Source organism: Myotis davidii, unplaced genomic scaffold (genome assembly GCF_000327345.1).
Source record: "Myotis davidii unplaced genomic scaffold, ASM32734v1 scaffold96, whole genome shotgun sequence".
NCBI classification, from domain to species: Eukaryota; Metazoa; Chordata; class Mammalia; order Chiroptera; family Vespertilionidae; genus Myotis; species Myotis davidii.
Genome location: NW_006289416.1, coordinates 1,600,013 through 1,626,890, shown reverse-complemented (window position 1 = coordinate 1,626,890; position 26,878 = coordinate 1,600,013). Strand labels below are relative to the sequence as shown.

Sequence of the window (26,878 nt, the reverse complement as noted above, 5' to 3'; positions counted from 1 at the left end):
CTGGCCCCCGACCAATCGCATCGCACCCGCTTTGGCTGTCCTGGCACCAGTGCGTGTCATAGCGTGGTCATCCGGAAGGTCATTCTGCTGTTTGGTCGATTTGCTTATTATGCTTTTATTATTATAGATTTTGTTCCCCATCTCCAATACCTGAAGTAGTCCACACACTATATCATCACATGTGCACTTTTTATCATACAAAGACAGGCTACCTCTACATGCAGATGAATAAAGCCTCTGATGTGCAAATGTTACCTCTGGGCTAAACACATACAATACTGAAATTGGTACACAGAGAATGCATTTACCATTTTTATTTCGCTATGCAGAAACATACATTCACCATGGGCTGAGTGATGCAATAGACAGTGTAATGGAGAATATATCTTTTTGAAGTCTATTTATAACTAAACAGTAAATAGCTTAATTACAGTGGAAATTCTGTACAGTTTAAGGCTTGGCTCTGAACTAGGTTGTAAATATGGACCAGATTTGGAAATAAAAGTTTTTTAAATAAAAGAAGAAAAATCAATTAAAAAATATAAGAAAGCAGAAATGAAGATAGAAAAAAAAAAACAACAACAAACCACCCCAACAGTGAAATTTCAGAATATTGTGAACTAACAAAAATACATATTTTTCCCCAAATAATGACAATTTACATATTTAGGATCTGATAGGGAACTCTGGAAATCTTTCAAGATTGAACGCAAAGTGGACAACAAGGAAGAAATCACATTAATATGCTAAAATCAGTACTACCTTATAATGAATTAAATTAGGTACACAAAGCAGGACTGGAAGCATTAACTATCCCCAGAGGATCAGAGAGTCGTCACTGTTTATGGGTTAAGAGTAATAAAACCAGGTGAAACAAGTACAAGATTCAAGTGTTTACTGAGTGGACTCGGTTATTGGCACATCTAATCTGGGATCAACCTGACACAACGGACCTAGACAGCTTCTAGCGTTTTAGGGTCATCTTCATTTATCTGTAAACAAAAGATCTGTCACCTAGGAAACTGCAATTGTGTTTAGACTTTAATGATAATAAACTATAAAAGGCATGGATTGGTTATGTGTTACATGAGATCACGGTTTATATTGTTGGTTATGAACGTGCAGGTATAGCTGAAAACTTAGACACTTTGTGAAAATTAAAAATGCTGCTCTTTTGTAATTTTATCGTTGCTTCATGCAATATCAGTTTAGTGCTGCTGATTCGGATTGCTTTATTATGGGAAGATCTCTCTGCCAGTGTCTTTAATTAACGGTCAAGGTCTGTTCTTCTGGATTGAAAGTTTCCACGGGCAGATACGAGTCAGTGGGGTTAGAAGAAAGAACTCCATATAGGCTCTGGTTTTCCTAATGGTTTGCATGACTGGATTCCTGTGCAGGCTAAGTTATTCCTGTGGAAAAGAGAGTTGGTCAGTTATGCATTTGAAAACACCCGAGATCAAGGTCGGAAGAAAAGTATCTTACAGGTTATTCAATGCTCTTTTTTTTTTAAAGTATTGATCTTTAGAGAGAGAGGAAGAGAGACAGATAGAGATAGAAATATTGATGAGAGAGAAACACCATTGATTGGTTGCCTCCTGCATGCTCCACACTGGGGATTGAGCTCGAAACATGGGCATGTGCCCTGACCATGAATTGAACCAGTGACCTCTTGGTTCCTGGGTTGATGCTCAACCACTGAGCCACACTAGCCGGGCTATCCAATGCTCTTTTTGATAAGACGTTGTAAAATGCCAGTGCAAGCACTGATATGCTTTGTCTTGAATAACTACAGCATCATCCAAGTGGCTGACGCTCTGTGGAGAATCTTTCTTTGCTGTCTATCTTCCAAATCACTATCTTTCAAGTTACTTAGTAACTTGAATCTGAGTGGTTTTTATGTTTTTCTTTAAGAGAGGCCTCTTGTCAATCTATGTTTCTTAAACCAAAGTCAGAGAACTAACTTCTTTCATTGATACATGTAAAACATTTAAGAGACTTTTATTACATAGCCAAGTGTGCAAGTAGCTCATCAGTTGCATTCAGCATTCAAAGCCCCCTAGGGTGCTGAGAGCCCCACAAATGCTTGCATGGCAGGTTAGTATGCATGACAAGTCTGCGCGCACACACAGAGGATGCTGTCTGCTTGCGAGGCCGGCCCGACAGCAGCTGGGAAGGCATGCGCTTCCTGGAGGAAAGCGGGACCACAAGACTGAATTTTCCTCCTCCTGAGATGCAATGCTCCACCAGGGGGCAAATCAACACAGAATACAGGAGACAGAAGACATCCAAAATGAGAGTCAGTGCTCAGGCTTCAAATGAAAAATAAACCAAAGCAAACAAAAGCATACACAGGCTATAACCAAACACAGTTGAAGAAAAAGCTTACAATGGGATAATGTTGCCATCAAAAGGAATAGGGAGTATATTTTATTTCCCTAGTATTTGGAACACACATATTGTACCTTTCAGAACAAAACTACCTTAGTTCTGAGCAGGTCACATGGCAAGTAAAATCAAATTTGGCCTTGCAGACTGGCTAATGAAACGAGTATAGGACAAGGACTAAAAGCAAACGCCAGCGAGGTCTCGCAAGCAAGGACCCTGCTTTTCCTTTGTCCTCTCGCTGGCACTGTCTGCAAAGTCCTCTGGATGGAACCTCCAAATCTGAAACAAGCAAGCACCTGCCAAGCAAGCCTCCATCCTTTGGGTAACCGGCCAGCCCTGCAAATGCCAGTGAGAGGAAAAAGGAAAGGGTGGAGTCAGGCGAAGGATGACGGGAAAGTGCCTCATGCCACATGCCAGCCGAGGCCAAGCCAAGTGAGTCAGTGTCACCTCTTACCTGGGGTCAATCCTCTCCATCTTCCGGTGTGATCTCTGTCTCTTTATGGACCACTACTTTGGTTACTGACATGTCAGGGTGCTGCTCTTTGGCCTCTTTAATTGCCTGAGCCAGCGCCTATCCCCAAGAAATCACAGAAGGGCAAAGACAAAAAGGAGGTGGGACATGCGTGATCAGTAGCAAGGTGGAGACTCATGAGCTAGATCTTTATACACAATTTATAAACGAGGTACAATGATTGCAAAAAGAATCGTACATTGTATATTGGAAAGTTAATTCAGAAAATTGTTTAGATTACATGCTGGACTGGAAGAAGAGCACTGGGAAGAACAGGGCCGACCCGTGTTTTTCTGCCCCGCTGACAGGTATTGGCCATCTCACACACACTACCTGGTCATGGTCGATGTCCGCATCGCCCGTGATGACTATTCGCTTCTCAATCCTCGTCTCTGAAATGCCTCCTTTCACAGTCTGGAAGGAAGAGACAACTGCTATGAATTTTCCCGCTTGGAGGAATAATCCTTGCTCAATGGAGGAAATGGCAGAAGATGTTGACCCGGTTTTAAGTAACATCATTCTTTTTTTCCCTAATTTTCAATTACAGTTGACACAGGATGCTATGTCAGTTCTAGGTGTACAACATAGTGATTAGGAATTTATATAGCTTATGAAGTTATGACCCTGATATGTCTAGTACCCATGTGACACCATGCATAGTTATTTCAGTCAGTATCATCCGTTAAGAATTGAAAACAGAATTCTGTGGCAGTTATTGTAAATTGTTAATTTCAGAAACAAGGATGGAATGGAATCCTTTGGATTTGGCTGGCCAGTGTTTCTGGAGCACCTCTCATGTGCCAAACATTAGTGTCAGGTAAGCAAAGATTATCAGACTGTATATTCCTGAACAGAACTAGCCCAGGAGGACAAATATACCATAAATATAGTAGTTGAGAACGCTCCAATGTAGCTTTCCTGGCATACTGAGAGTCACATAACTATTTGCATATGCAGCCAAACCTAGAAAAAGTTCTGAGGGAAGGTCTTACTTTGGTGATGTGGGTGGTGGTCGTGGAACAGGTGGTTTCAGATGTGATCGTCTGTGCACTCATTAGCACGCCAGGCTCCAAATCAGCACTAGGATCAACCTAAGCAAGCAGAGAATAAGATATTACACTCAAATATTTACATTACCTCTCCAGATGTTTGCTTAGTTTAGAGCATTATGGTGACTTAGTTGTCTCCCATAATCACTGTGCACCTCAATCAGCATCTGGCTGCTGCCACTACGGGTAAAGACTGACCCAGACATGGCCAGAGTTCACCATCCTATAAAATAAAAGCATAGTGTGCAAACTGTCCCCTTGACCGGGAGTTGTACGGGAGATCGACCAGGGTACAGGCCCGGCAGGGGGAAGGGAGGGAGGCCCCGGCTGGCAGCTTCTAGCGACCCTACCAGTGTATAGTGCACTGGGCCTCTAGTCATTAATAAAGCTGGGACTTTAGAAATGAGAGCAGTGGCTGGTTGGGTTAATATTTTTCCTTATCGGTGGCTATGGAAATAGATGTCTGGGCCTTTTTCTACTGTTTGAGATGTAGGAAGACTTATTTAAGGTGACTGCTACCCCACAATCGGTACTAAAACATTATTGCATCACTCTTGACAGACAGTCTGGCTGCTGGTCCTCTGAGTCTCACAAATTGACAATCATGCAGTTACACGTAAACACACTCAGCCATGACAGGGATAAAACAGAGGGCCAGGGCTCTGATCGTCCCAGACTCTTACCTCTGAGGATTCGTAAGTTATGGTTTTGGTTTCTGTGTGAACGACTGGCAGTTCCTTGGTAGAAATTTCGAGCTTTGTTCCTCCTGGCGACATGCTGCCAAAACTGATGGTTTCTGTCTTCACTGTGGATGACTGCGCCAACAGGAAGTAGGGGAGTGACCATTAGTTTGTACAAACACAGTTTTGGTTTTTTCCCTCCCCGCTGGGTGGCTATATACAAGCACAGGTTAGTGTGAAATAAATGTTTTCATATTCCACGAGGTTAAGGGAAGTTGGGAAGTGAGGCACACCACAGACACATCTCCAACAGTCTCCCAGAATTCCATGGCATCTTTATGTGGAAAGTTCCAGGTAAAGGAAAACATTTTGAAGGAAATAAACTATTTTTCGTTCCCCTTCCTTGATCTCATAAACTAATCTTAATAAAAAAATCATAAATTAGCTTTTTAAAAAATATGAACTTCTTAGAAAGAAGGAACAAGTAATAAGACATAACTCCCCTACTCCCAATACTTTAAGAATTACAAGGAAACAGGATAAAGAACCAAGTTCTGGTATTTGGCACCTGGACAAGCATGGTTTGTGGTCCTTCAGGATTACATTGATCAGAAATCAATTTATCAAATTTTCTAATATCCTGGCTGGACAGGCACTTCCCAGGTTTACTGCCAATTATAATAATTGCAGTGAGAGCAGAAACCACTTCCTGGAACTATATATTACTAAGAATCGTTATATATGTTTGCATGAGACCCATAATTGCCATGCACGACAGAAATAAGAGGAGAAAGAAAATGCACTTGAAAAAGAAAATTAAACTTAGCTTCATTTTTATGCTTAACTAAATTTCAAGGACTCAGATCAGTTTACTTTAGTGCTTAAAGTAAGTTAACTACTAGTTACCTCAAAATGAGGTTTTTGTTCCAAAGTTTCAGAAACGTGGATTGTTGCACTCTGCTCCTCCTCTGGCTCATGGGAAGCAGTGGCCATTTCTTCCTGTTCCAGGTCAGCTTTATCGGCAACCTCCCCTTTCTCCTCTTTAGCCCCCTCCGTCAGAGCAGAGCCCTCCTTCCCTTTAACGCTAGAAGCACCAGCAGATGCTGCCTGTGCTGCAGCATCCGCGTCATCTCCAGCCGCGTAAGAAGCATCCCCACTTGCATGCACATTCATCACACGTCTTTCCTCCACCACCACCGTTTCCTGAACAACCTTCTCCACGCTAAGTGGCTGGGGGGGCTGGGTTGATTCGGTCTCGGTTTCGCAGGACTCTGTCTTGGTTTCTGTTTTCTGTACGGGGAAAGATTGTGTCAGTGCGACTTTCCATAAATCAAAGGTAAAACAAAAACAAAAACCACCACCACCACAACAAAAACCGATGCCACTCACCAAGACGCCTAAAGCCAGTGTGAAGTGCTTACAACCATAAACACTTTAGGAAATATAAATTAGCTTCATTCCTCCCACCAGAATCTTTGATGCCTGCCCTCTGCCCTGTCATACACATTAGAATCTGTGCTGCTACTTTGGGATATCCGCAAAAGAAAGAAAATGCAGTGCAAAACACAATTTAAATAATAAAACACCACCACCACCACCACCCAAACCCAAACAGAATAAAAAAGCTTTGCAGCAGCACATTCACATTGTTTTGGGTTGCTTTCTTGGACCTCATAGGAGACATAAAATGGTTTAAACGAATGCCATTAAAATTTCTCATCACCATTGCCTTTTGAGTATCTGAAGTATGTTCTTGTAACGGAACTAAATGCATATGACAGGCACGCCATGCAGGCACGACGGGGACGAACTGAGGGCACCTCTGAGGTGTTGGAGGCAAAGCCCACTTATTTATCCAGAAAATTAAGGTCTGTCTTTGAGTAATGTTACTCATTTGTTGTCAACTAATCAAGAAACCAACAGCTTTGTTATTCTTACTGAAGGGAAGAATGAACTCCAACTAGAAGATACACATTAAAGCACAATCAAAGGACTGGAGCCCATTCACTACCCAGACCCCAGAGCTCGCTCTCTCTCTCTCTCTCTCTCTCTCTCTCTCACACACACACACACACACACACACACACACACACACACCAGACAGGCATAAAGAAAGCAAGCAAGGCAAACAGGCAGAGTCGGAACACCAAGGACGGAAGCAAAAGGCCACCTGCACCCAGCTCTGAGAAGAGCAGGTAACCCCTCCTATGAATTCTGTCGGCTTCCTCGCAGACTCTAATAAACTGAAGATCTCAGAGCCATCCATGAGCTTTTCACCAGACGACTGCTTAGTCTGAGTGAACAAAGAAATGGAGAGTCAAGCACAGAGACAGGGACCTATGCAGGCACACAGCGCATTCACAGCCGGTGAGACAACACTGGAGGCGGAGGAGACAGGGAGGAGGGAGGAAGGAATCTACCAGAGGCTTGGGGAACGGAAAAGAATGGGAAATAACACAGCCAATCGAGGTGACCATGAGCTCTTGTTGGGTAAGGCAGAGAGAGTTATTAGGATTAGGGAGGCGCTGGTTTAAGCGGATCATTTTTCCCTTCATTGCAAGCCACAGCAGCACTATCGCATCTCGGGCACGGGGCGCTGGAAGGAAAACGAAAAGTGTGTTTTAATGCCCGCTGGACTGCGGTACTGACTGCACCATGAACAAAAGTAAAAAGCTTGGGCTGGCTGCTCTAAACGTAAAGCCAAACAGCGAGATAAACGGAAAGGTTCAGGGTGGAGGGGCGCTGCCTCAGGAAGGTCATGCTGGCATCGGGGCGGTGGCCGAACGAAAGGCACTGGTTACCACGACTCGGGAGGCAGCCGACTCGGTAAGGTAATGGGCAGTGGTGACGCTGCAGGCCGGCTCCTGGGAGTACCGCCACTCGGACAGGCTCTTCCTTCGGGGTCCAAAGAGCCCCACTTTCAAGGCCTCCCCCTCCGGGGCGTGCTCAGCTTGGCTCCACCGCACGCTGTCCAGGCCCACGTGCAGAGCATCCCCGCCCCGCACCCGAGCCTGCCTGGTGGGGTCTTCTTCCTCCGGGCTCTGCCGCCGGGACTCGGCCTCCTCGATGGGAGCCAGGGACTCCGACACCCTCCGCTTCGGGGTGTGGCCCTCGGGTCCTCGCTTGGACTTCTCATCAGCGATGGCGTCCAGGACCTCGTACTCTGTCATGACGGGCGGGACCTTCCTGGGCTCCATTTTCTGAAACACTTCAAGACCCGAGGGCTGCACTCCCCTCTCTCCCTCCTTGGCTTTCTCCGTCATCGTCACGATTTTCCCCGATACGGTATCATAGGACTTTCCGAGCGCGTATATCTTCTGTTTGCTTTCTTCTTTCAATTGTATTTCCTGGGCCAAGTCGTCGAAGCTCTGCATTTCCATGGTACTAGAGCGTAACATGTCGGCGGGGATGTCACCAGTTCTACTGCTCATGGTCACCACCTTGTAAGTCACAATCCTTTTCAAATCGCCATCAACTACCTCAGTAGGTACTTTGTCTACAAAAACCCAATCCTCTGTGCCCTATATTTGAAATATAAAAGCTAAATTAGAAACGCTGATGGCATCTCATTTCTAAAACAAGAATCCTTTACGAAAATCAGGACAAGAGCTACACTCATGTGACTGCACCGGCTGGTGCCATCTAATAATTATCGCCGCAATCGCTTCTCATCTGAAATTTATAAGCTCTAATCCTCAATTCAGAATACAGTCTGCATGTGGAGCTGCAGGGTCAGATTTCTTTAAATAGAAACATACTTTGGTGGTGAGATATATCTGATCGTATGTTAAACATCTACATTATTCTATATTTTAATCTTAAATACTATAATCTTGAGGTGGTTGTACAAGTTATTTAGCTTTACGTGTGTTGACATAAAAAGCCAGCTTTCCACATGAAACATAACAGTGTATTCAGATCTGTTCTCAAAAGGAACTTGCCAGCATTCCACAAGTTTCTGGGGATATGCTTGCATGTTTGTAAGTTATACTTCCTTATTTAGGAGATCAAATCCATTATACCACTTATTATCCAATAACTATTGCATGTGCCCGTGTTCAAGGCATTAGAAGGAACGATTTCCCACTGTTGGGACATGGTAGGAGCCTCTTACAAACAGGTGACAGTGGCCTGTACAGTGTTCCAATCTTATTTGCAACTGATGTTCATCGTCTCAGTACTTGCTTTGCCACCTTCCTACTGTCAGTGCCAGTAAGGCAGAAGAAATGAAAGTTAAGACAGGTTTGCATTTGGGAAGCCTCACGGGATGGGACCAGGCAGCTGACTAGTCTAACAGGTTCCAGAAAGAAGAGAAATCAAGGAGCAGATAAGCACCTTGGTTTACATTTTAAATTGGAATGTTTTCTACTTGCATACTCATCACTGCCTGCAAACTTGAATCCAGAAATATGTGTGCCTTAGGAAAAAAGAAGTGCAGATTCATCAACTTGTTGGTGCTGGATTAAAGGAAATGAAGTGAAAAAATAACCTCTAGGGCTGATGGGACCGTTTTCTGGAAAATGATTTGCTGAGAGGTAACCGCAGTGTCTCCTTCCCGCATTCTCTTTATCGCACTTGGCTAGTGGGAAAACCAATAGAAATTCAGAGCTTTCAAAGCCATTCAAAGCCATCAAGATTAGTATCACACTAAGGGTAAAACAAACGGTGAAGAGTTCCAATAATTAGAAAAGCCCACACACAGACATAACCACCTAGGAGCAAAAGCCATGAAGAAATGATGGCTAACTGGTAACTACAAGGGTGAGAAAATTCCTTTTCCCCTCCCCAGAAGCGAAGCAAAAATGATATATACCTACCTTAGTTTTTTCAGCAAGGTAAATTTTAAAAAGAAAACAAAACTAAAGACATTTTAATAACACTGCAGTCTGAAGAGCAATACCCTTTCGGAAAATTCTTTTATGTTTGTTTTTTACCTGAGACTCAAGGAATGAAGAGCTTCCCTGCTGCAAAAATATAACCTTTTCAGAAATCTCTCTTTCTTCTTTGGTCTGTTTGAATAAAGGGGGTTGGGTTGGAGAAGAGGAAGCAGACAGTTCCCAAAAAGGCAAGTTAGGAGAGAGTTCTTTTATTGTGCTATACATAAAACAGTCATTCTTTTATTTATTTATTTTTCTGAAAAAAGCAAATTATTGTCTATTAATTTGAAAAATGGTCTGAAACCATCTCAAAGTTGAATAGTTATTTCCAAAAAGTAAGAGATAATTTTCCTAAATTCTGGTGTTTATGTGACTCAAACACTCTTATTTCTACAAACACAGAACATGCAAGAGCAATAAAAAGAGTGCCCAGCCTCGAACAGTGTCCCTATGTCAGTCATCGGCACACCGCCAGTGAGTGAGTATGAAGAGAAAATGTTAAGACTTAAAAACATTAAGGTGAGAGTAATCTCGATTCTGTTTCTAATACTTGATTGTATTCCCATGTAAGTGCTGCTACATAGAGTCAAGAAACACACATGGGTCACTGCATTAGCTACTGATGCGAATAAACCCGGGTCTATCTAGATCGACTTGTTTATTGTTCCACAAATAAACATAAAATATACTCAAGGTAGTAGCTTTATTTGAATTTTCATAACATGGTGAAGACTTCTAAAGAGTCAATTTGAAAATATTTTGAATAATTTATTTCAAACCATGCTTACCTTTATTATATCAAATTGAGAAACGTTCAAGTAAATAAGTCATGTTAGAACTAGCTTTTATCTTCTTGTTATTCCTTTCTCTAGTATTAAAAAGGAATAATTTAAGTGGCTATACATTGACTACTGACCCTATCTGTGCACAGCATGCAACTCCATACAACAGTGACAGAAAGGAAGGCAAATTTAAAAATAACAAAGTTCAAAGTTTCTAGAAGAATGGAGCTTTCAAAATAAATTCTATTGTTGTAAACAATATAATTTTATGAGAGCTATTTAGTGAGGAACAAGTAAGACATTTTTGAAGGAAAAATAAAATCCCTGTCCTGCCCCATTTTGGAGAAAGGTATTGGAAGAGACAAAACGTACCATGTGCAATCATTAAATGTGGATTTTTGTTTGGTTTACTTTCAATCATAGCCTCTTTTTCAAATAGGAATAAGAAACAGGAAAGAAAGGTCAAAATTATAGGTACTTTTTAGAATACCACTGCTAGGCCTCTAATTATAATCCCTGAACTATTTTTTCCTAAAATGAAAGCTTAGAAAAACAAAATCAGCAGGGAAACAGTGGTAGTCAGCATATCCTGTTATCTGACATCAATTCATTCCCAAAAGGTCCATGTTTATAACTGAAAATGTCCACACTGTCTGCACTCAGAACTGGGTATGTCCAGTTGCAGAAAAGGGTAACAAAAGGGGTAGATATTAAAATTAAACCCTATAATGGTCAACCCCAATCCAGTTAGTTCAGCTAACAGAGAAGAGGTTCTGACAAAGAGTTGATAATAAGGACACTCACTAATATAACGGTTTAGAACAGAATTAGATGTATCCATTTTGTTTAGTGACCTAAAAGTTCATCTCTGAAACATGACTGGGAACCAAGGCCCGATGCTGGCATGCAAAATTCAGAGGTGCACTCGCTCTTGGGGGAATCAGGGTTTCTACCGAGCTGGGCCACGGGTTTTCAAACTGAGCTGTGCATTAGAATTATGTGGCCAGCTTTTAAATAAGAGTCGATGTGTGGGGTGCACATCAGTATTTAAAAATTTCCCATAGATAATTGTAATATGTACCAAGGCCTGGATGAAAAAATCAAAGAATTCGGATTCAGAAGATGGAGATAATTCTTCTTAATCATAAATAGATAATCCCTGGTGAATGGTTTTGTGTTTTTTTTGTCCAATTTGAGGTCCATCTAAGACCCGAATAGAAAAAGGAGAGCTGGACTAGAAAGCTGGACAAATGCACAAATAGAATCGATTCCAATTATTCATGGTAGTTACGTTCTACAAAGTCGCTATGAACAATAAACCGGTGAATGCTGAAACACTGCCCCATTGGGGATATACAGGATTAGGTTCCTGGGAGCCTCTGGTCATTATCAATACATAATCTGTTTTGTATGCATTTCTGTTTAAAGTCTCTTATATTTAACATAAATTGTTGATCCACATCAACACGGAACTCAGAGTCAACAACACTCTTATTCCTGAATGAGGCTCATCTAACACAGGTAGCTTCCCGTAAGGCACACTGCTGAATGTTAGACAGCACTCCAGTCCTGTGCCTGGGGGCCATTTTAAACAGAAAAATCACCAGCGAAAACACAAAAAAGCAATAATGTGGCACTAGACAGGCCATGAGAAGGACACTTGTTTACAGTGTGAGAGCTGAACCAAGAAAGCAGAGCCCTGCCTTTCAGCCTCAGCTGGGAACGTATACATTGAGCCACTCAAGGTTTTCACCACTCAGCCTATCTGCCAAGGACCATGGAACCACTGTTAATACTGACATTGGGGTTACAATAAATTTTAGTGAAGAAGCAAATGTGCAAATATGGAGTGTGAATGAGGAGGATTCACTGTACTAAGCTCACATACCTGTAAAACCAGCCACATTAAAAAAGAGAATACTGGCGCTGTGTAAGTGCTAATGGGTACTGCTTATTGTGTGGAATTTGGAAACTTTTAATATTCAAGAAACCATAAGGGAACATGCCTCTAATGTGGACAAGGCAAGGTGCATCATAGAAGACTGTCATGGGAAATATGTGTGGACAGAAGATATATCTGGAATTCTTCACATACCACACACCTACCTTTCCTATGTTCTGTGAACCCTGTATGTGGTGTGCCAATTTTCCAAACTTAATAAGGACTGATATTATCTGCTGTTTTGGGGCATATCCTTGCTAATAATGCAAATGTTTTAAACTTGAAACTACTGGCAATAAAATTCTCATTTTATAATAAAGATATGTAATATGCTTAGAGTATCATCACCATTACTAGCTTATTACTTGTATTTCTAACTCTGAATTTTCTTTTAATCATAAATTGGTAGCATCTTATAAAAATATATTTACTGCTCTGGCAAGGTAGCTCAGTTGTTGGAGCCTCGCCCCATACACCAAAAAGGTTGTGGGTTCAATTCCCGGTCAGGGCACATACCTACGTTGTGGGTTGGATGCCTGGTCAGGGCACGTATGGGAGGCAACCGATCCATGTTTCTCTCTCTCTTTAAAAAAAAAAAAATCAATGAAAACATCCTAAAAAAAAATACTTAGGAGTCAAACACACCATAGATAAACAAAAAAGATGGTCACATTTAAAACCAGCCCTAATTAGATTCTTTCCACAACATTTTAATACCTAGATTACAAAAATATTAACTAAGCTTGGGGTCATTGAATCAGGGTTTCTTCAACCTCTCACACAAACAGTATTTGGCCCTTGTTTAAAATTAAATTATTTTAAGACTCCTTTCTAAACTGGTCAATTATTGTTTACTTAAATTTAAAAAGGGACACATGAGTTCTAGCTGGTTTGGCAGATAGAGTGTCGGCCTGTGGACCTAAGGGTCCCGGGTTTGATTCCAGTCAAGGGCACATGCCTGGGTTGTGGGCTCGATCCCCAGCAGGAGGCATGCAGGAGGCAGCTGATCAATGATTCTCTCATCATTGATGTTTCTCTCCCCCTTCCTCTCTGAAATCAATATATATATCTATATACATAATTTTTTTCTTTTTTAAAATAAAAAGGGATACATGAAATAATAGGATGATATAAAATAGTAATTTACTTAGAAAAATACCTCCCTTCTAAAATGAAAATCTTTGGGTACGTGTTTGTAAATGAATATGCTTTGCATGTAGCTTGCTGGGAGGAGAAAAGCTATCTTTCGCACTTTTCACAAACCATAACAAAAGCCAGGGCCATAATTTAGAAACTGTCAAGAATTTATAGAGCATACAAACTTTTTGGATTGTTCTTACGGCCCTCAAATGGAATATAAACTTGGATGCCATGAAGGGGCCTGGACAGTGTTAGAAGGCAGCCCCTAGGCTACCCTGCCCAGCCCCAAGGTCAAGGAAAATACGCAGAGCTCTGACCCGCCCTGAAAGGACCTCTATTCCTCTGGGACCTGAAGCTCCTTAGGGCTGCTCTTTGATAACCAGCGTTAATCAGCCTTGTTTCTAAGTTCTTTTTCAGGTCTAGCCAAGTCTTTCTATAATTTTCTTTTTGTGGTGGTGCTGGACCCTGGGGCAGAACCTCTGCTTAACAGCTTAGGAGACCCTAAAAGCAGACCAGCCCGTCTTCTCCAGTCTAAATAACCAAACTGCTCACTCCTCTGCAGAAGTCATGTTTCCATCCTTTAATTATAAAAAATAATCCTTTCTTGGGCTCACTGCAGCTTGTCTGTGCTAACACAGAAAAGGCAGCACCATCCAGGGAAAGTGCACTATGTTCAAAGTATCACCTTTTCAAGTTAATGATTTTTGGTTCATCAATGTCATTCTCTACGAATAAGATGATTTAATAAGTGAAACACATTTTTTACTAGTCTGATGGCCTAGCTCTGTAAAGTCCCTTGTTTATTAGCACCAACTTTTAACTTCTCTACGCGTCCACCTAAGCTTCATTCAAAGTGGCTACCACCTACCATGTCCCTTACTAAGCAACTGTAAGGAGGCATGGGTTTTTTGGTTTCAGTTTTGGTGGCTATTTATTTTTTGTGTTTGTAATTTAATGCAGTGTCTGCCATCCTCAGAGCCAAAATGATCTTCCTTATTCCCAACAGAGATAGTAGATATATTGTAAGTCAAACCTGACTAACTACAATGAAATTTTATGCAATGATAATTAACAAGCGATATTCTTACTAATGCAGGGTCTACAACATTTAAATCAATTGGAATGAGACATTTCATCTCTTGAAACTCAAATAATCTGATGGAAATTGGAGTTTAATGGCAAAGGAATACTTTGGTAATAGTACTTTCCATTTATTCTGCATAAAAGGACCCTTTCAAAGTAATTCAAATAGAGAAATGCCTCGTCAGTGTTTAGCTGGATTTGGAATTGTCATGAAGATAGTATAGTGATTGTGGTCACTTTTGATAAATAGCTCTTAAAGGAAGTTTTAAAAATGACCAAAATGAGTTTAATTACATTCTTTTTTTTTTCTACGGCAAAGACCGAAGCATTGACTACTGTTAAAGAAATTTTCTCCCGTAAAGGCCTAAGTTTTAATTTTCTTCTGTTCTGTTTCAGCTTCCTGGGCAAATATCTCACAATAATGAAGTCTTGATAAGAAATTAATATGATGCAAGAAAGATGCAGTTTTAAAAAACTACGTTTTTGAAAGACAGATAAAGCAAGATGATGTCTAATAGTCGACAGTCAGATTAGCTATTCGTGGGCCCCACAATGGTGCTGGATCCTCCCTAACTCTGGCTGTAATTTATACAGAGCTTTCCTCTATGGAAGAGTCTCACTTGAAAACATATTCTGGCCTTCCTTTCCTTATTAAAAATAAAATAAAAACTGGTTATAAATCTGTTAAAATAGCAGTCATATGTATAAAAATCAGTTATAAATAAAAAAAATACTGCTCATACCTGTAAAAGGCTGGTACAGTATTCCGAGAATAAAGTATGTCCTGAAATTCTATCAACTTCAGGTTACCATATAGTCAAACATTAGACAACCTCCATAGGCCTTGTCTTGCAATTAATGAGAAGCATTCATGAGTTTTCAGGGCATTTCTTAATGCAGCAGAAGCGGCATAGTCAGAAAAGGGGTCAGTTCTTTGATAGTAGCTAATTTTCTCCCAGCTGTGAAATCTAGGTTTAATGGGATAGGCGGACATGCATTATAATTCCCCGTGGCTCCTTGTTTACTCTTAAGCACCATCTGATGTGACCAACTTGCTCCTTAGCCACCTCATCATTTTATTTTTCAGCTTTTCTTTGGAGCACTGAATATGGCAGCTCAGGTTACATACAGACAAGTGGTGAGATTTTCTACTCAGAAGCTTGCCAAATCCTTTCCCCAGGTGCAGATCCTGTGGAGAAGCGAGTCTAGTGAACAGAAGACAATTGCAACCAACAGCCTGAATACCGACCTCTTCAGGGACAAGTGGTTCTATCATGGGTGCATCTTCCTGCCTGGCGGCTAGTCGCACTGGGGAGGTAGAAAGCCTTTTTTCCCATTCATTCATGATGGCAGTATCTGTGGAGGTTTCTAAAAAGGTTCTTTTCAGCTCACTAATATTGGTCTGATGTTTCATCAGGTCATCTTGAGTTTTATCTAGCTCCTATATTCAGAACATAAAGAATCCAACAGTCAACATTTTACATTTATTTTCCTCTTTCCTCTCTCTTTTTTTTTTAAAAAAGTAATGTCCATTTCATTAGTAGTCAAAACAAAAGTTTTGATCACAGCTCATGACACTATCACAAACACTCTGGTGAAAATGTGATATTGCCAAGGAAAAGAGAGGAAAAAATAATCTAGCTCACACAAGCATAAAAATCAAGAGTTTAAAATAGTAAACTTTAAAGCATATAGTTCACATGTCACCAGAGAGAATTAAAATAAATACACACACAGGAAAAGAGAGAGGAAGGAAATCAGAGAAAGGTGAGAAGTCATCCCCACTTGTTCACAGATGAGAACACACAGTTCATGCATCATGGTATGAGCCCACAGGTGTACCACGGAAAGAACTCCACACACATGAACATGCACTGGTACATACTCATACCAACCTCTAACATAAGATTACTATGTTTGACATACACATTTTCACCCTTTATTCGCTTAATCAGACTATTCTGAAAAAAGTGGAGAAGAAAGGGAAAAGTAAGGGACATGGTAGTCACTGGAACAAATGTCACCCTCCACACTGCATCAACTACATGGCAACCGGCTACAGAGCATGCTGGGAGACTGGAACACCACAGATGGACAATGGCTTACACACACTGGGTTTTGCTATTGTCTTATTTTTCATTGTCTACCTGTGCCTTGAGCTCTGCATCTTCCTCCTGGTCCGACTGCCAGCATCAGGAAAGAGCATGAAACAAAATCTTACCATGCAAGCGACTCCGAGACTGAGGAACCATGGTCTATATAAACTCGCTAAAAGGAGGCACTAGTTTGCTCTTGCTTACGAACGCTATTTCTTCTTTGCAAACCACAACATTCCCACACACAAATGACAAAGCTTAAAAAGAAAAGAGGAGTAAAAGATTCCTTGCTCAGTGGGTTTTTGCCACTTTAACCTGCAGACTTGTAAGTGTAATGTGTGCACACCTGTGCTTGGGAGGTGACAGCAAGGGCTCGGTGGGCTGTCCTTCATGGACATTAGAAATGGTTCAGGAAATGTGGGGAGCCCCATTAAAATTCAAATTCATGAGAATGGCTATGATTTCCCAATAATGAGAGCTTTTTGTAGTGCATGAATCCTCATAATAATTCTAAGAGGTTAGCTATTATTATCCCCAATGTAGGCCAGAGAACGGAGGCTCAAAAAATTTAACACAGAGGTTCTCACATTTAAAAACTTCTTGAAACCTGTAATTTCTTGAACTCATGTACTTAAAAAACCAATTTGGGAGGGAAGAAGAAAGATATGGGCTAAATAAGAAAATTTTTATAAAAATCAACTATCATCAACAATTACCTTTAAAATCAACAATTACCTTTAAAAACACTATTTTTGATTTTTTAAAAAATACAAAAAAATTACCTAAATGCAGCCTGTTATCCTTCCTCCCTTAACCCTTCTCATTTCAAGGACGTGTCTAATCCTTGGGCTGGTATCTGAGTACAAAAAATTAGGTAAGTAGGCCAAGCCACAGTCACCCAGGCCTGTGCTACAAAGGAGGCCCAGAGTAAAGCCACACGCGAGAAGCCAACGCTTGAGCAGGTGGCTATAAGCAAGTCAGTCTATCTGGGTCCAGGTTTCCTTATCTGCCAAAGGGGTCAAGACTGCCTACCCAGCATGCCCCACGCTGCACTACTTTTATGCTGGTTCCTCAAAGAAAAGGAAAAGTGTTTAAAAAGTGTTAGCGAGTGCACAGGTAATCCTAACACAGTGTGAGTGATGTGCTAATTCTTAAGTATGTGGTAGGTTCACAGCCCTTCACTTACTTTTTAAGCCTCAAAAGCTACCTGTTACATGTATTGATTTTTGTGCTTCAGATGTTATACAGCAAAATGTTAACTGCTATATAAACTTTAAAGTATTATTAAAATATTGTTCTCTTGTAGCACTTAAGATTACAGGGAAATTTATTAAATATATTCATGTGCAGCTATATGTAGCTACTAATTCTTATAAAATAACATGCACTGGTTATATTTTGCCATAGAAAATTATTAACTTTTAATAAATTTACATGATTGCTTAAAAGGATATGAAAAATACTTTTACAATATTATTTTTAACTTAAAAAAAATTACGATTTCCAAGCTTTGAATTGAAGCGTGGCATTTCCGAAGGAAGACACTTAATAAAACTCCACTTTGAAATGTTTTTCTGAAGATATTTTCAATAAAATGGTTTATAGATACTACTTAGAATATTTAGTTCTTCCTAAATACCCAACTAGGTATTATAATATTAAATGCTGTAAAAAGACAACCTAAAGTAAAAATTATTGCTAAGTAAAAAATAAATTCTGCTAGCACTTTAGGAAATGAACATCTTGACTCCCATTACTATAGATAAATACTGGTTTTACAGAAATTTTAATTATTAACTGGTAGAGAAGATTTGAAAAACAACATAAGCCACACACATACATACATACACACACACATATTTAATGTACCCTAAAAATTTAATGAAGTATACATAATAGCATAGTATTTCTTCTATCATTGTTCTATCTGACCACATTTTTTTCAATAAAGTATGTAGTTATTTAATTTCTCTTCCTAGACAATTCATTTATTTTGAGTGACCTGTGCTACCTTTAGTCTACAAAAATGAGTTAAAAGTAGTATTATTATTTGAACAAGTATACTTGACTATTTGGAACTTAAATATATTTCTGTAACCATCAACAAGCTAATTAAATTAATTGTGATGCTCCTCCCCATTCATCATAGCTGTGATACATAAACAGCCTTTCATTTGGGATAGGGCAGTGGTCGGCAAACTGCAGCTCGTGAGCCACATGCGGCTCTTTGGCCCCTTAAGTGTGGCTCTTCCACAAAATACCAACTTCTGCGCATGGGCCACGAAGTTTCAATCGCACTGTATGTGCGCGCCCACACGTGGTATTTTGTGGAAGAGCCACAGTCAAGGGGCCAAACAGCTGCATGTGGCTCGCGAGCCGCAGTTTGCCGACCACTGGGATAGGGGAATATATGAAAAATAAACATTATCAGTGTAGCCAAATGATTCTCAAAATGTGGTCCTAACTAAAATGGACAGAATCAACAACTTCCGGGGACTCCTTAGAAATACAAATTCTCCATCCGGGCCCCAGACCTTCTGAATGAGAAACAAGAAATGGGATTCTACAGAGTTTGGAACCACTAGTCTGGGCCTTATAAAATATTTAACTCCTATTGCTATGGTTATAATTTCTCTCCATTCTAAAAGCTAATATGCAAAGTTGCTAAAGGCAGAGCCACCACCCGCAGTGAGTATACCAACCTCAGTGGCAGTGGTTTCCCCATCGGCCGCGGTGTCCGTGCGCTCACTGTCCGTCTGTTGACCAGAGAAGTGATCGGGTCCCAGGAGGAAGGCAGGAATAGAAAACAAACCCGTCTGGTTAAATGGGGCATGGCACAGGCCAAGCAGTCCACTCTCTTTCTCTGTGATCCGAATCAAACCCCCTTCCCACAAGAATGCAGGGTCAAGCAAAAGCAAAAGCAAGGCCAGAGCTAGGTTTCACCAGCAGAGCCACTCAGAGGAAGACCAGAGGCACACAGCCTGCGGGAACCGCAGACACCACAGGTAGCCACGCTGACCTGTCTGGTTTTAAGTCTTGGGAAAACCAATTTGTCATTCTTCCCCCCCCCAGCTTTAACTAAAACCCAAGAAAGATCCCCTAAATATACTTAATACAAAATACTTAATGCAAATTTGATGTTTATATAGTTTTTTTTAAAATTCTAGTAATATTTCAGACATTTGAAAGGTAAATTAAAATGGAAATTTAAATAAAAAGCTACTATAACAGTCACTGGACTTTCAGCCCCTCATTTATACAGTTTTGATCATTTCCATCCATTTCTGACCACCAGGCCGTCTGCATTACTTAGTAATTATAAAAAGCACATGCCAGTGACTCACAGGCACATGTTTTACATATGAAAAAAAAAGTAATTTAATTTTCAATTAGCTTTGCTAACTAGGTATTTTTTAAGACTATATCCTGTGTTTATTTTGCCTCACCCTCCAATATAAAGAGGTATATCTACTGAAATATCTTGTTCCAAAAATTCCCATTCAAATGAAGCAATAATAATAATAATTATGTCTCTCTCATATCCATGTTTCTCTCTCTCTGCCTTCCCTCCCTTCCTTCCACTCGCTCTAAAGCAGGGTGGGGAACCATGGGTCATCTGGATATTTATAACATCATTCGCTTAATATAATTCACTTGATATAAATTTATGTTGCTATAAAAAAAAAGCTCCTAGATTTATTGAATTTCAAGTCCTGCCTGCAGTTGCCTTGGCAGGGCCACACCACATGATTTGTTGGGCCTTCTGCAGCCCACGGGCTGGACGGTCCCCACCCCAGCTCTAAAGAAATCAATGGAAAGAGCATCCTCAGGTGAGAATTAACAACAGCACAATGATAACTTTTTAAAATCAGAGAGAGAAGTATCTGCTTGGAAACGAATAAAACAAAGCACAGCATTGCCAGGGCCCATGTTTTTAGGGGAGAATCACACTAGAAATTTCAGACCTGGCTTTTAATCTGTTTCAGAGGTTTATGATTTAAAACAAAAACTAGTTTCTCTGGCGGGGAATAGGATAGCCATCGAAACAGAAACATCTAAATGCCCTAATATTAACTGACTTTTCTTCCATAAATACCAGCTAAGCATTATTAAATTCCCTTGAGCAAAGATGTGTGATTAACATTTTGAAAACAAAAATCAAAGCTCTAAGACTGTGAATCTGCCTCTTAAGACACTCCCAGGAGTGTCAGGAAGGGACAGTGGGAGAGTGGTTTATGCTCACATAACTCTGGCTAGGTTGATTTCTTGGCACTAACCCTAACTTTCATTTTATATATTCCTAAAGAAAAGGACTTGGTATTTGAGCAAGGGTACACCCGAGGTCGCCATTCTGGCCACTAGGTAGCATGTTTAGGTGGAAAATAATTTTCAGTGGGTTGGTAAAGAAAGTGTGTTGATACCTTTTCATGACCTGACCAACTTGGCAACATGTGGGGTGGGTGGCTATTAATTTTCTTGGGTGGTCATTGCTAAGATATTACAATGCTTCACCCACTGACAATCTAGTCGAAGGTCAGTCTGAATTAAAAAGAGAGAGACAGGGTGTGAAATAATTTAAAATCTTAAAACTTTCAAGAACAAAAAAGAATGAATTGTGCTCAAGTGTGCTAATTATGTCAAAGATCTTAAAAGTTCTTGAAAGTATTTCTCCTCCCACATATTTTCCTATGGCTTTAAAATTTATATCAAGGACTTTGTAAGCATCTTGGCTTTACGTTACAGTCCTGGTGAAGTGTGAGAGGCCTGATCAGACTGACATGAGCTAAAATCCTCGCTAGTCAAATCTGTGACACATTGGGCACATTTTATGTTTTAATCCCAATTTCCTTCTAGTAAAATGGTGAAAATGACCCTAACCAGATCAAGAAATGGATACTCAGTGCTTTATATGCCTGACACACACAAAACTAAGAAAACCTATAGTAATTGTAATATATTGATGCTAATATAATTATTACTATTAATTTAAAATGTTAAAATTAAGTGGTCAATTTTTTCCTCCAGATTTGAATTTTATCTTTTTGTTTTTTTGCATTATCAAAAAATTCCTCAGAAATTCATATGTAACTACATTTTAAGGTATGGTGAACTAAATTCATCTTGTTTCTTGAAAGACAATTTGATATACCGCCCCTTCTTATTTGACCACTCTGAAAGTACAAAAGAAAGATATTATTGGCCAACAGCTTTATGTTTGAAATGATCAAGCATTTCTACATTGGATTTCACTCTGGAGAAAGGCTGGAACTAATTAAGCCAGCACAACAGGTGAAAAATGAAAGCAGAGATGATAAAATATTTAAAAAGAATTATGGCCATTAGTGATTTTGCAAAATCAAAGTCACAGAGCTGAACTGTATGTTACGAAGTCACCCAGTGTAGCTGCCAAAGTGCCTCAGGCCTGGAGAATGAAACAGGCCACGTAAACACATGGCTATTTTTTTTTTTAATGGAATGACCTACATATGAGTTCTCTAGCTTGGCTGGAACCAGAGTGCACAGCTCTGAACACTTGGTGTTACGAGACGACACTGAACAGATGGCCAAATATGAAGTGTCAGGAGAGCTGCCGTGGCTGACCGAGGCTGCAGAGGGGGCTCGGGAGGCCGCAGCGGCCAGGGCTGGTTCACGGTCTGAGAGATTTTCAACAACAAGGAGAGTCCCGGACTGGGAAGCTCCAGTGCCATGGTCACCAGCTTGCAAGGAGCACTGCTGTGATTTCTTTTGTCGGTGTAATGCAGACATGCCCAAGTTTAACGTGAGTTCTCATGCACTGATTACAACAAGATGTACACCCTGGATTAGGCACAAGATCTGTGTGGTTTGCTACACGTAAGTTCAGTTATTTAGAATTCAGAAAGCATAAAATGGCAATCGTTTTGCTTTATGCTAGCCTGATGACTAACCCCATTGCTAAAGGAAAACTGTATGTCCAGGTTGGAAACAAGCTATATAGTCTTTACAGATAAATTTGTGTTCTTGACTGCTGTGGGTTCTAGTCTTATATTATCTGATAATGTGGCCACTGTGAGAAAGAGTGCTATTAAAGCCTAAGATTTAAACTAGTTTTCTCTGAAAAGTATGTTTCAAGTATGAAAATAGTTACATATATCTAACCTAAGTCATATGTGACCCAGGATCCTTGAAAAGGGCTCTTAGGCAATATCAAATGGAAAAGCTTAAACTTTTATTTCAAACATCTGTGAAACCATTCCCATTTTTTTCCCCCTTCTGCTGAAAAGAAATGGTCATAATGCCACTAAATATAGATACTTACACACCCTGGCAATACTATATACTCACAGGTGCAGCTCACGTGATTTCTGGCTGAGCAAAAACTGAAAAGACTTTCTTTTCTTATTATAATGTGGCTTTGACTTTGTAAATTTTTTAAATGCTAAGAGTAATGGGCTTGTCTCCTGCCACAAAACCCTTCTTCTGTGGGAACAGAAGAGCTGAGGGGCCCGGGGGAGCAGTGGGCAGGAGGGCAGGTGACAGCCAGGTGCCTCTGTGGGCAGCTTCTACTCCTTTTCCCTGTTCTCTATGCGAAGCCTGTAGAAAGGGAAACTGCTGGGCTGTTCATACCGCTACGGGGAAAGGAGAGCAATTAAGAGGAAAGGCTGCTGGCGACAACATCAGCTCACCCAATGGCTTGGATGAGGGACAGGAAACAGATAGGCGGCAGGGCTTCGTGGATGGAGGCTGAAGGCTCAAGTCCTTTCCCCACTGAACAACTGCCTGGCTGGAAGCCATAGAGGCCCATCCAACGTCCCTGGCCTTTCCAGGCTGTCTGAATGCATGTGGGGTTTTTGACTCATGTTGGATTTTAAAGAAATCATCCAGTGTATACGTTGGCATTGCAAGTGCTGATGAAATTTCAGCCCATTTTTAGTGGACAGAAGCCTCAAGTGAGTCTCTTCCTGACTGTGCTTGAAGACTGGTGTTTTCAACGCAGTTCTTTCTGGCCCTGCCAATGACTGATGTTATGTGGACATTTTAAACAGCTCAAACTTCCTTTCTGACCCAAAACACCCATGGAATGTGGCTCACGTCTGTGAGGGACGACGACAGCCTGGCAATGACAACAGAAGACAGTCGAGGGGACATTTCGGAATCCCCAGCATGAGAGGCATTTACAGTTTTGTAAAACTGCCCAGATGATGATGCCACATCCCCGATGGTAGTGTTCTCTCCCACCTCACTTTGAGTAGCATTTATCTAGACCAGTGATTTTTCAACCAGTGTGCTGCAAGAATTTTTAAAACATGCAACACCTGACTATTTAGTCAGGGCTACTGATCCCTTTCCCCTTAGATGATCGGATTGGCAAAAAATACATTTTTGGTGTGCAGCAGAATTTTATTAATTATTTTATACTTAGAGGCCTGGTACACAAATTTGTGCATGAGTGGGGTCCCTTGGCCTGGCCAGCAATTGAGGCTGATCAGGGCCGCAGGAGGTAGGTAGTGGGGGAGGGCCCGCAGGAGGTTGGCTGTGGGAGCACACTGACCACCAGGGGACAGCTCCTGCGTTGAGCGTCTGCCCCCTGGTGGTCAGTGCGCGTCATAGTGACTATTTGTTCGGTCATTCTGTCGTTCAGTTGCTTAGGTTTTTCTATATATAAAAAATGCCACGAGATGAAAAAGGTTGAATATCACTGATCTAGACTATCTCCCCACTACGTATCATGATATCAGGATACAGAAAGTCCTCAATATTGTCGACAGGGTCTGTTACTTTAAGCGAAATGATATATAATGAAACCAATTTTACCAGAGGCTAATTGACATAAACAAGAGTTAAATTCCTATGGCATCTCATCAATGTTATAATGAAAAGATGTTGAATGAAGCAGTGTTATTTGAGGAGTGGCTGTACATTTTAGTAACACTCCATAAACCTAGTCAAAAGTTATGTATTTATCTTGTGTGTAATTTACTTTACTAAACGGTAACTGAACAAAACCTTTAACTTAACCCTGATTGTTACACAGACACAGGGTTACTTAGACTTGACTTCTGGCTGAGTCCTTCCCCAGCCGTGTAACTCAGTGGGTAGCAGCAGGATTCCAGGCTGGGCTCGGGCTGCTACGTCCACATGGTGTTGTGCCTAACCCTGGGGCCGGATTGCTTCCCCCAACACACAGAAATCGCTTCACAGATTGGCACAGACAATAAATGAGGCTCTGAAAGTAGGACCACTATCGCAGCAGCCGTCTAACACTGTTTCGGACCAAAGCCCCGACCACGACAGGGAAGTGTGTTCTATGCCGAGGTACACACCTCTTCCTCTGAACTGTCACTCGGGTCATTGTCTAGTGAGGCACTCAAGGAGGCCGCCTTGGGCTCCAGGTAGCAGAGGCACAGAGCCAGAGGGAAGGAGAGAGTGAGGGCATATGGCACTGAGAAGGAGGCTGAGAGCAGGAAGAAAAAGATGAAGAGGAAACAGGGCACGAGGGAGGGTGAGCGAATCGGGAGGTAATGCTGCAAGCTCTGGGGGAGGAGGTTGGTTTCGGACAGGTTGGGGAAAGAGAGGTACCCGTCGTCATCTAGAAGAGAAGGGAATGACCCCGGGAGCTGCAAGGAGAAGGAGAACAGGGTGGCCCCTTTGCCAGTTTGCTGTTTGTAGCTAAAAGCCACATCCTGGTCCGCTAGGTACGGCTTCCCTTTGCCGTCAGAGTCCACGGAGGGCTCTCCGTGCACAGGCCCGGTGTCTTTAGAAGGTTTGCAACCCGGAGGTTGGCGGTCATTCTCCTTACACCTCCTACGGAGCTCTGTGGGAGATGCAGGGGGACAGTGGGTTGATGGGGGGGACAGGGAACATGAGTCAGTGCCAAGCCCAGGTGACTGATGTGAAAGAGACAGAGAGAGAGACAGAAAGCAGCAAACAGAGGTGCAAAAGGACAAAAAGAAAAACTGCAATTAGTTAATTTTCTTATGGGTATCAATATAAATTGTAAAACAAGAATTTCAGCACTAGCTTGTTCGTGAATTTTAAAGTACTCAAGCTGCATGCCAATACTGCCACCAATGGCTACCGCTCTCCCATCCGCCCATCAAATCCAGGGCGGGCTTTTTAAAAAAGTCAGCACGAAGATATCTGTGGGCAATCTCAAAGTCGACATGTTTCACACGATCAAATATTTCTAGAAAGTTTAAGGGTTTTGCAAGTAAATATAACTCCGATAACTTAAAATCAAGACTTTCAATAACATCTCCTGATCATCAGTTAACAGATCTGTTACTGTGGTTCAGTTGAATTAGAAAGAAAAATGGATCAAGATTTTGATTATGTCAAAAGAAATCTCTAGCATTACCTTTCTTTGGTTAATTAATTATATCCTAAACAGGTGGGTTTCCATAAAACAAAAATTTCTGGCCCCACTCCTATGTGACAAGCAGTTCCAATCAGGGATTTCAGTAATTAGCCTTTAAGAAATCTGACTCTCCACAAAGAATTGAGGTTCCTTGGAAAATTCTTATTTTGGCTCCTTTATCAATGATGTAAATGGGACTTAAACTCCAATAAGTGGTTTCAACAAGCTAACAAGCAAAAACAACATGTTTTCTGGTACTAACAAGTATTTACTTTGTATTATTTGTGGCCCATGAATAATAGAAAGATACAATTTCGCAGCCTTCTGGAGTTTTTTAGTAGATAAATGGTAGGTTTAACTCGCCTGGTTTGAGCTCTTACGAGAATGACAGAGGCAGACATGGCCACAAATATGCTCCCCAGTGAGCTCAGGCTCTGTGGGACAGGGAGGCCCTCCCCTTCCCTCTGGCCCTGGCAGTGGGAGGACCACAGCCAGGCTCCTCTGAAGGGGGCCGAGGGCTGTGAGCAAGGGCGGGCAGAGAACGCAAGGCCCCAAAGGACCCGGGCACAGCACTGAAGCTGCCACAGCCCAGGGGTTCAAGTCGAGGTCACATGAAGCCTGAAGATAATTAGACTTCTGCTGCCCTCTGTGAGTGTGTGTGTGTGTGTGTGTGTGTGTGTGAGAGAGAGAGAGAGTGTGTGTGTGTTTGAGTGTGTGTGTGTGTGTGTTGGAGTGGGGGGATGCTCAGTTGGTGCGGAAGTGTACTCAGAAATAGTTAAATCCATATGATTATGTTGAAAAATCAGTATATTAAAGCTTTGGACTTTTATCTGTAAATTGTAATTTTATATAAGTATATAAATTTCATAATTCACAAACATATAACCAAGATGTTCTACATTAAGTTAGGTCTGTGGGGAAGGTGATATTGTTCATGGGCATGGGCTGTAGTGGGTTCACACAATCACCGAGAGAGGTGTTGTGTGGAGGGGGGGG

General features: G+C 41.2%; 1 protein-coding gene across 28 annotated transcripts in view; it reads right to left on the bottom strand.

Annotated features, from left to right (window-relative positions):
• Window positions 1–284: 284 nt before the first annotated feature.
• Window positions 285–26,878, bottom strand: part of EPB41L3 (erythrocyte membrane protein band 4.1-like 3) — a 225,299-nt gene continuing 198,705 nt past the window's right edge. For 3 of the 28 annotated variants that reach the window (XM_015562691.1, XM_015562685.1, XM_006761828.2), the window contains exons 13-27: window positions 24,849–25,412; window positions 19,248–19,301; window positions 16,597–16,632; window positions 16,345–16,410; window positions 15,699–15,890; window positions 9,560–9,634; window positions 9,115–9,204; window positions 7,427–8,146; window positions 6,796–6,918; window positions 5,532–5,915; window positions 4,629–4,760; window positions 3,889–3,987; window positions 3,230–3,310; window positions 2,840–2,956; window positions 285–1,409 (exon numbers count right to left, since the gene is read on the bottom strand). In XM_015562691.1, the coding sequence (XP_015418177.1) occupies window positions 2,846–2,956; window positions 3,230–3,310; window positions 3,889–3,987; window positions 4,629–4,760; window positions 5,532–5,915; window positions 6,796–6,918; window positions 7,427–8,146; window positions 9,115–9,204; window positions 9,560–9,634; window positions 15,699–15,890; window positions 16,345–16,410; window positions 16,597–16,632; window positions 19,248–19,301; window positions 24,849–25,412 (2,727 nt within the window). In that variant the 3' untranslated portion in view covers window positions 285–1,409; window positions 2,840–2,845. The remainder of the gene's footprint in view (window positions 1,410–2,839; window positions 2,957–3,229; window positions 3,311–3,888; window positions 3,988–4,628; window positions 4,761–5,531; window positions 5,916–6,795; window positions 6,919–7,426; window positions 8,147–9,114; window positions 9,205–9,559; window positions 9,635–15,698; window positions 15,891–16,344; window positions 16,411–16,596; window positions 16,633–19,247; window positions 19,302–24,848; window positions 25,413–26,878) is intronic. The other 25 variants (XM_006761844.2, XM_006761846.2, XM_006761831.2 and 22 more) reach the window with 24 other exon arrangements.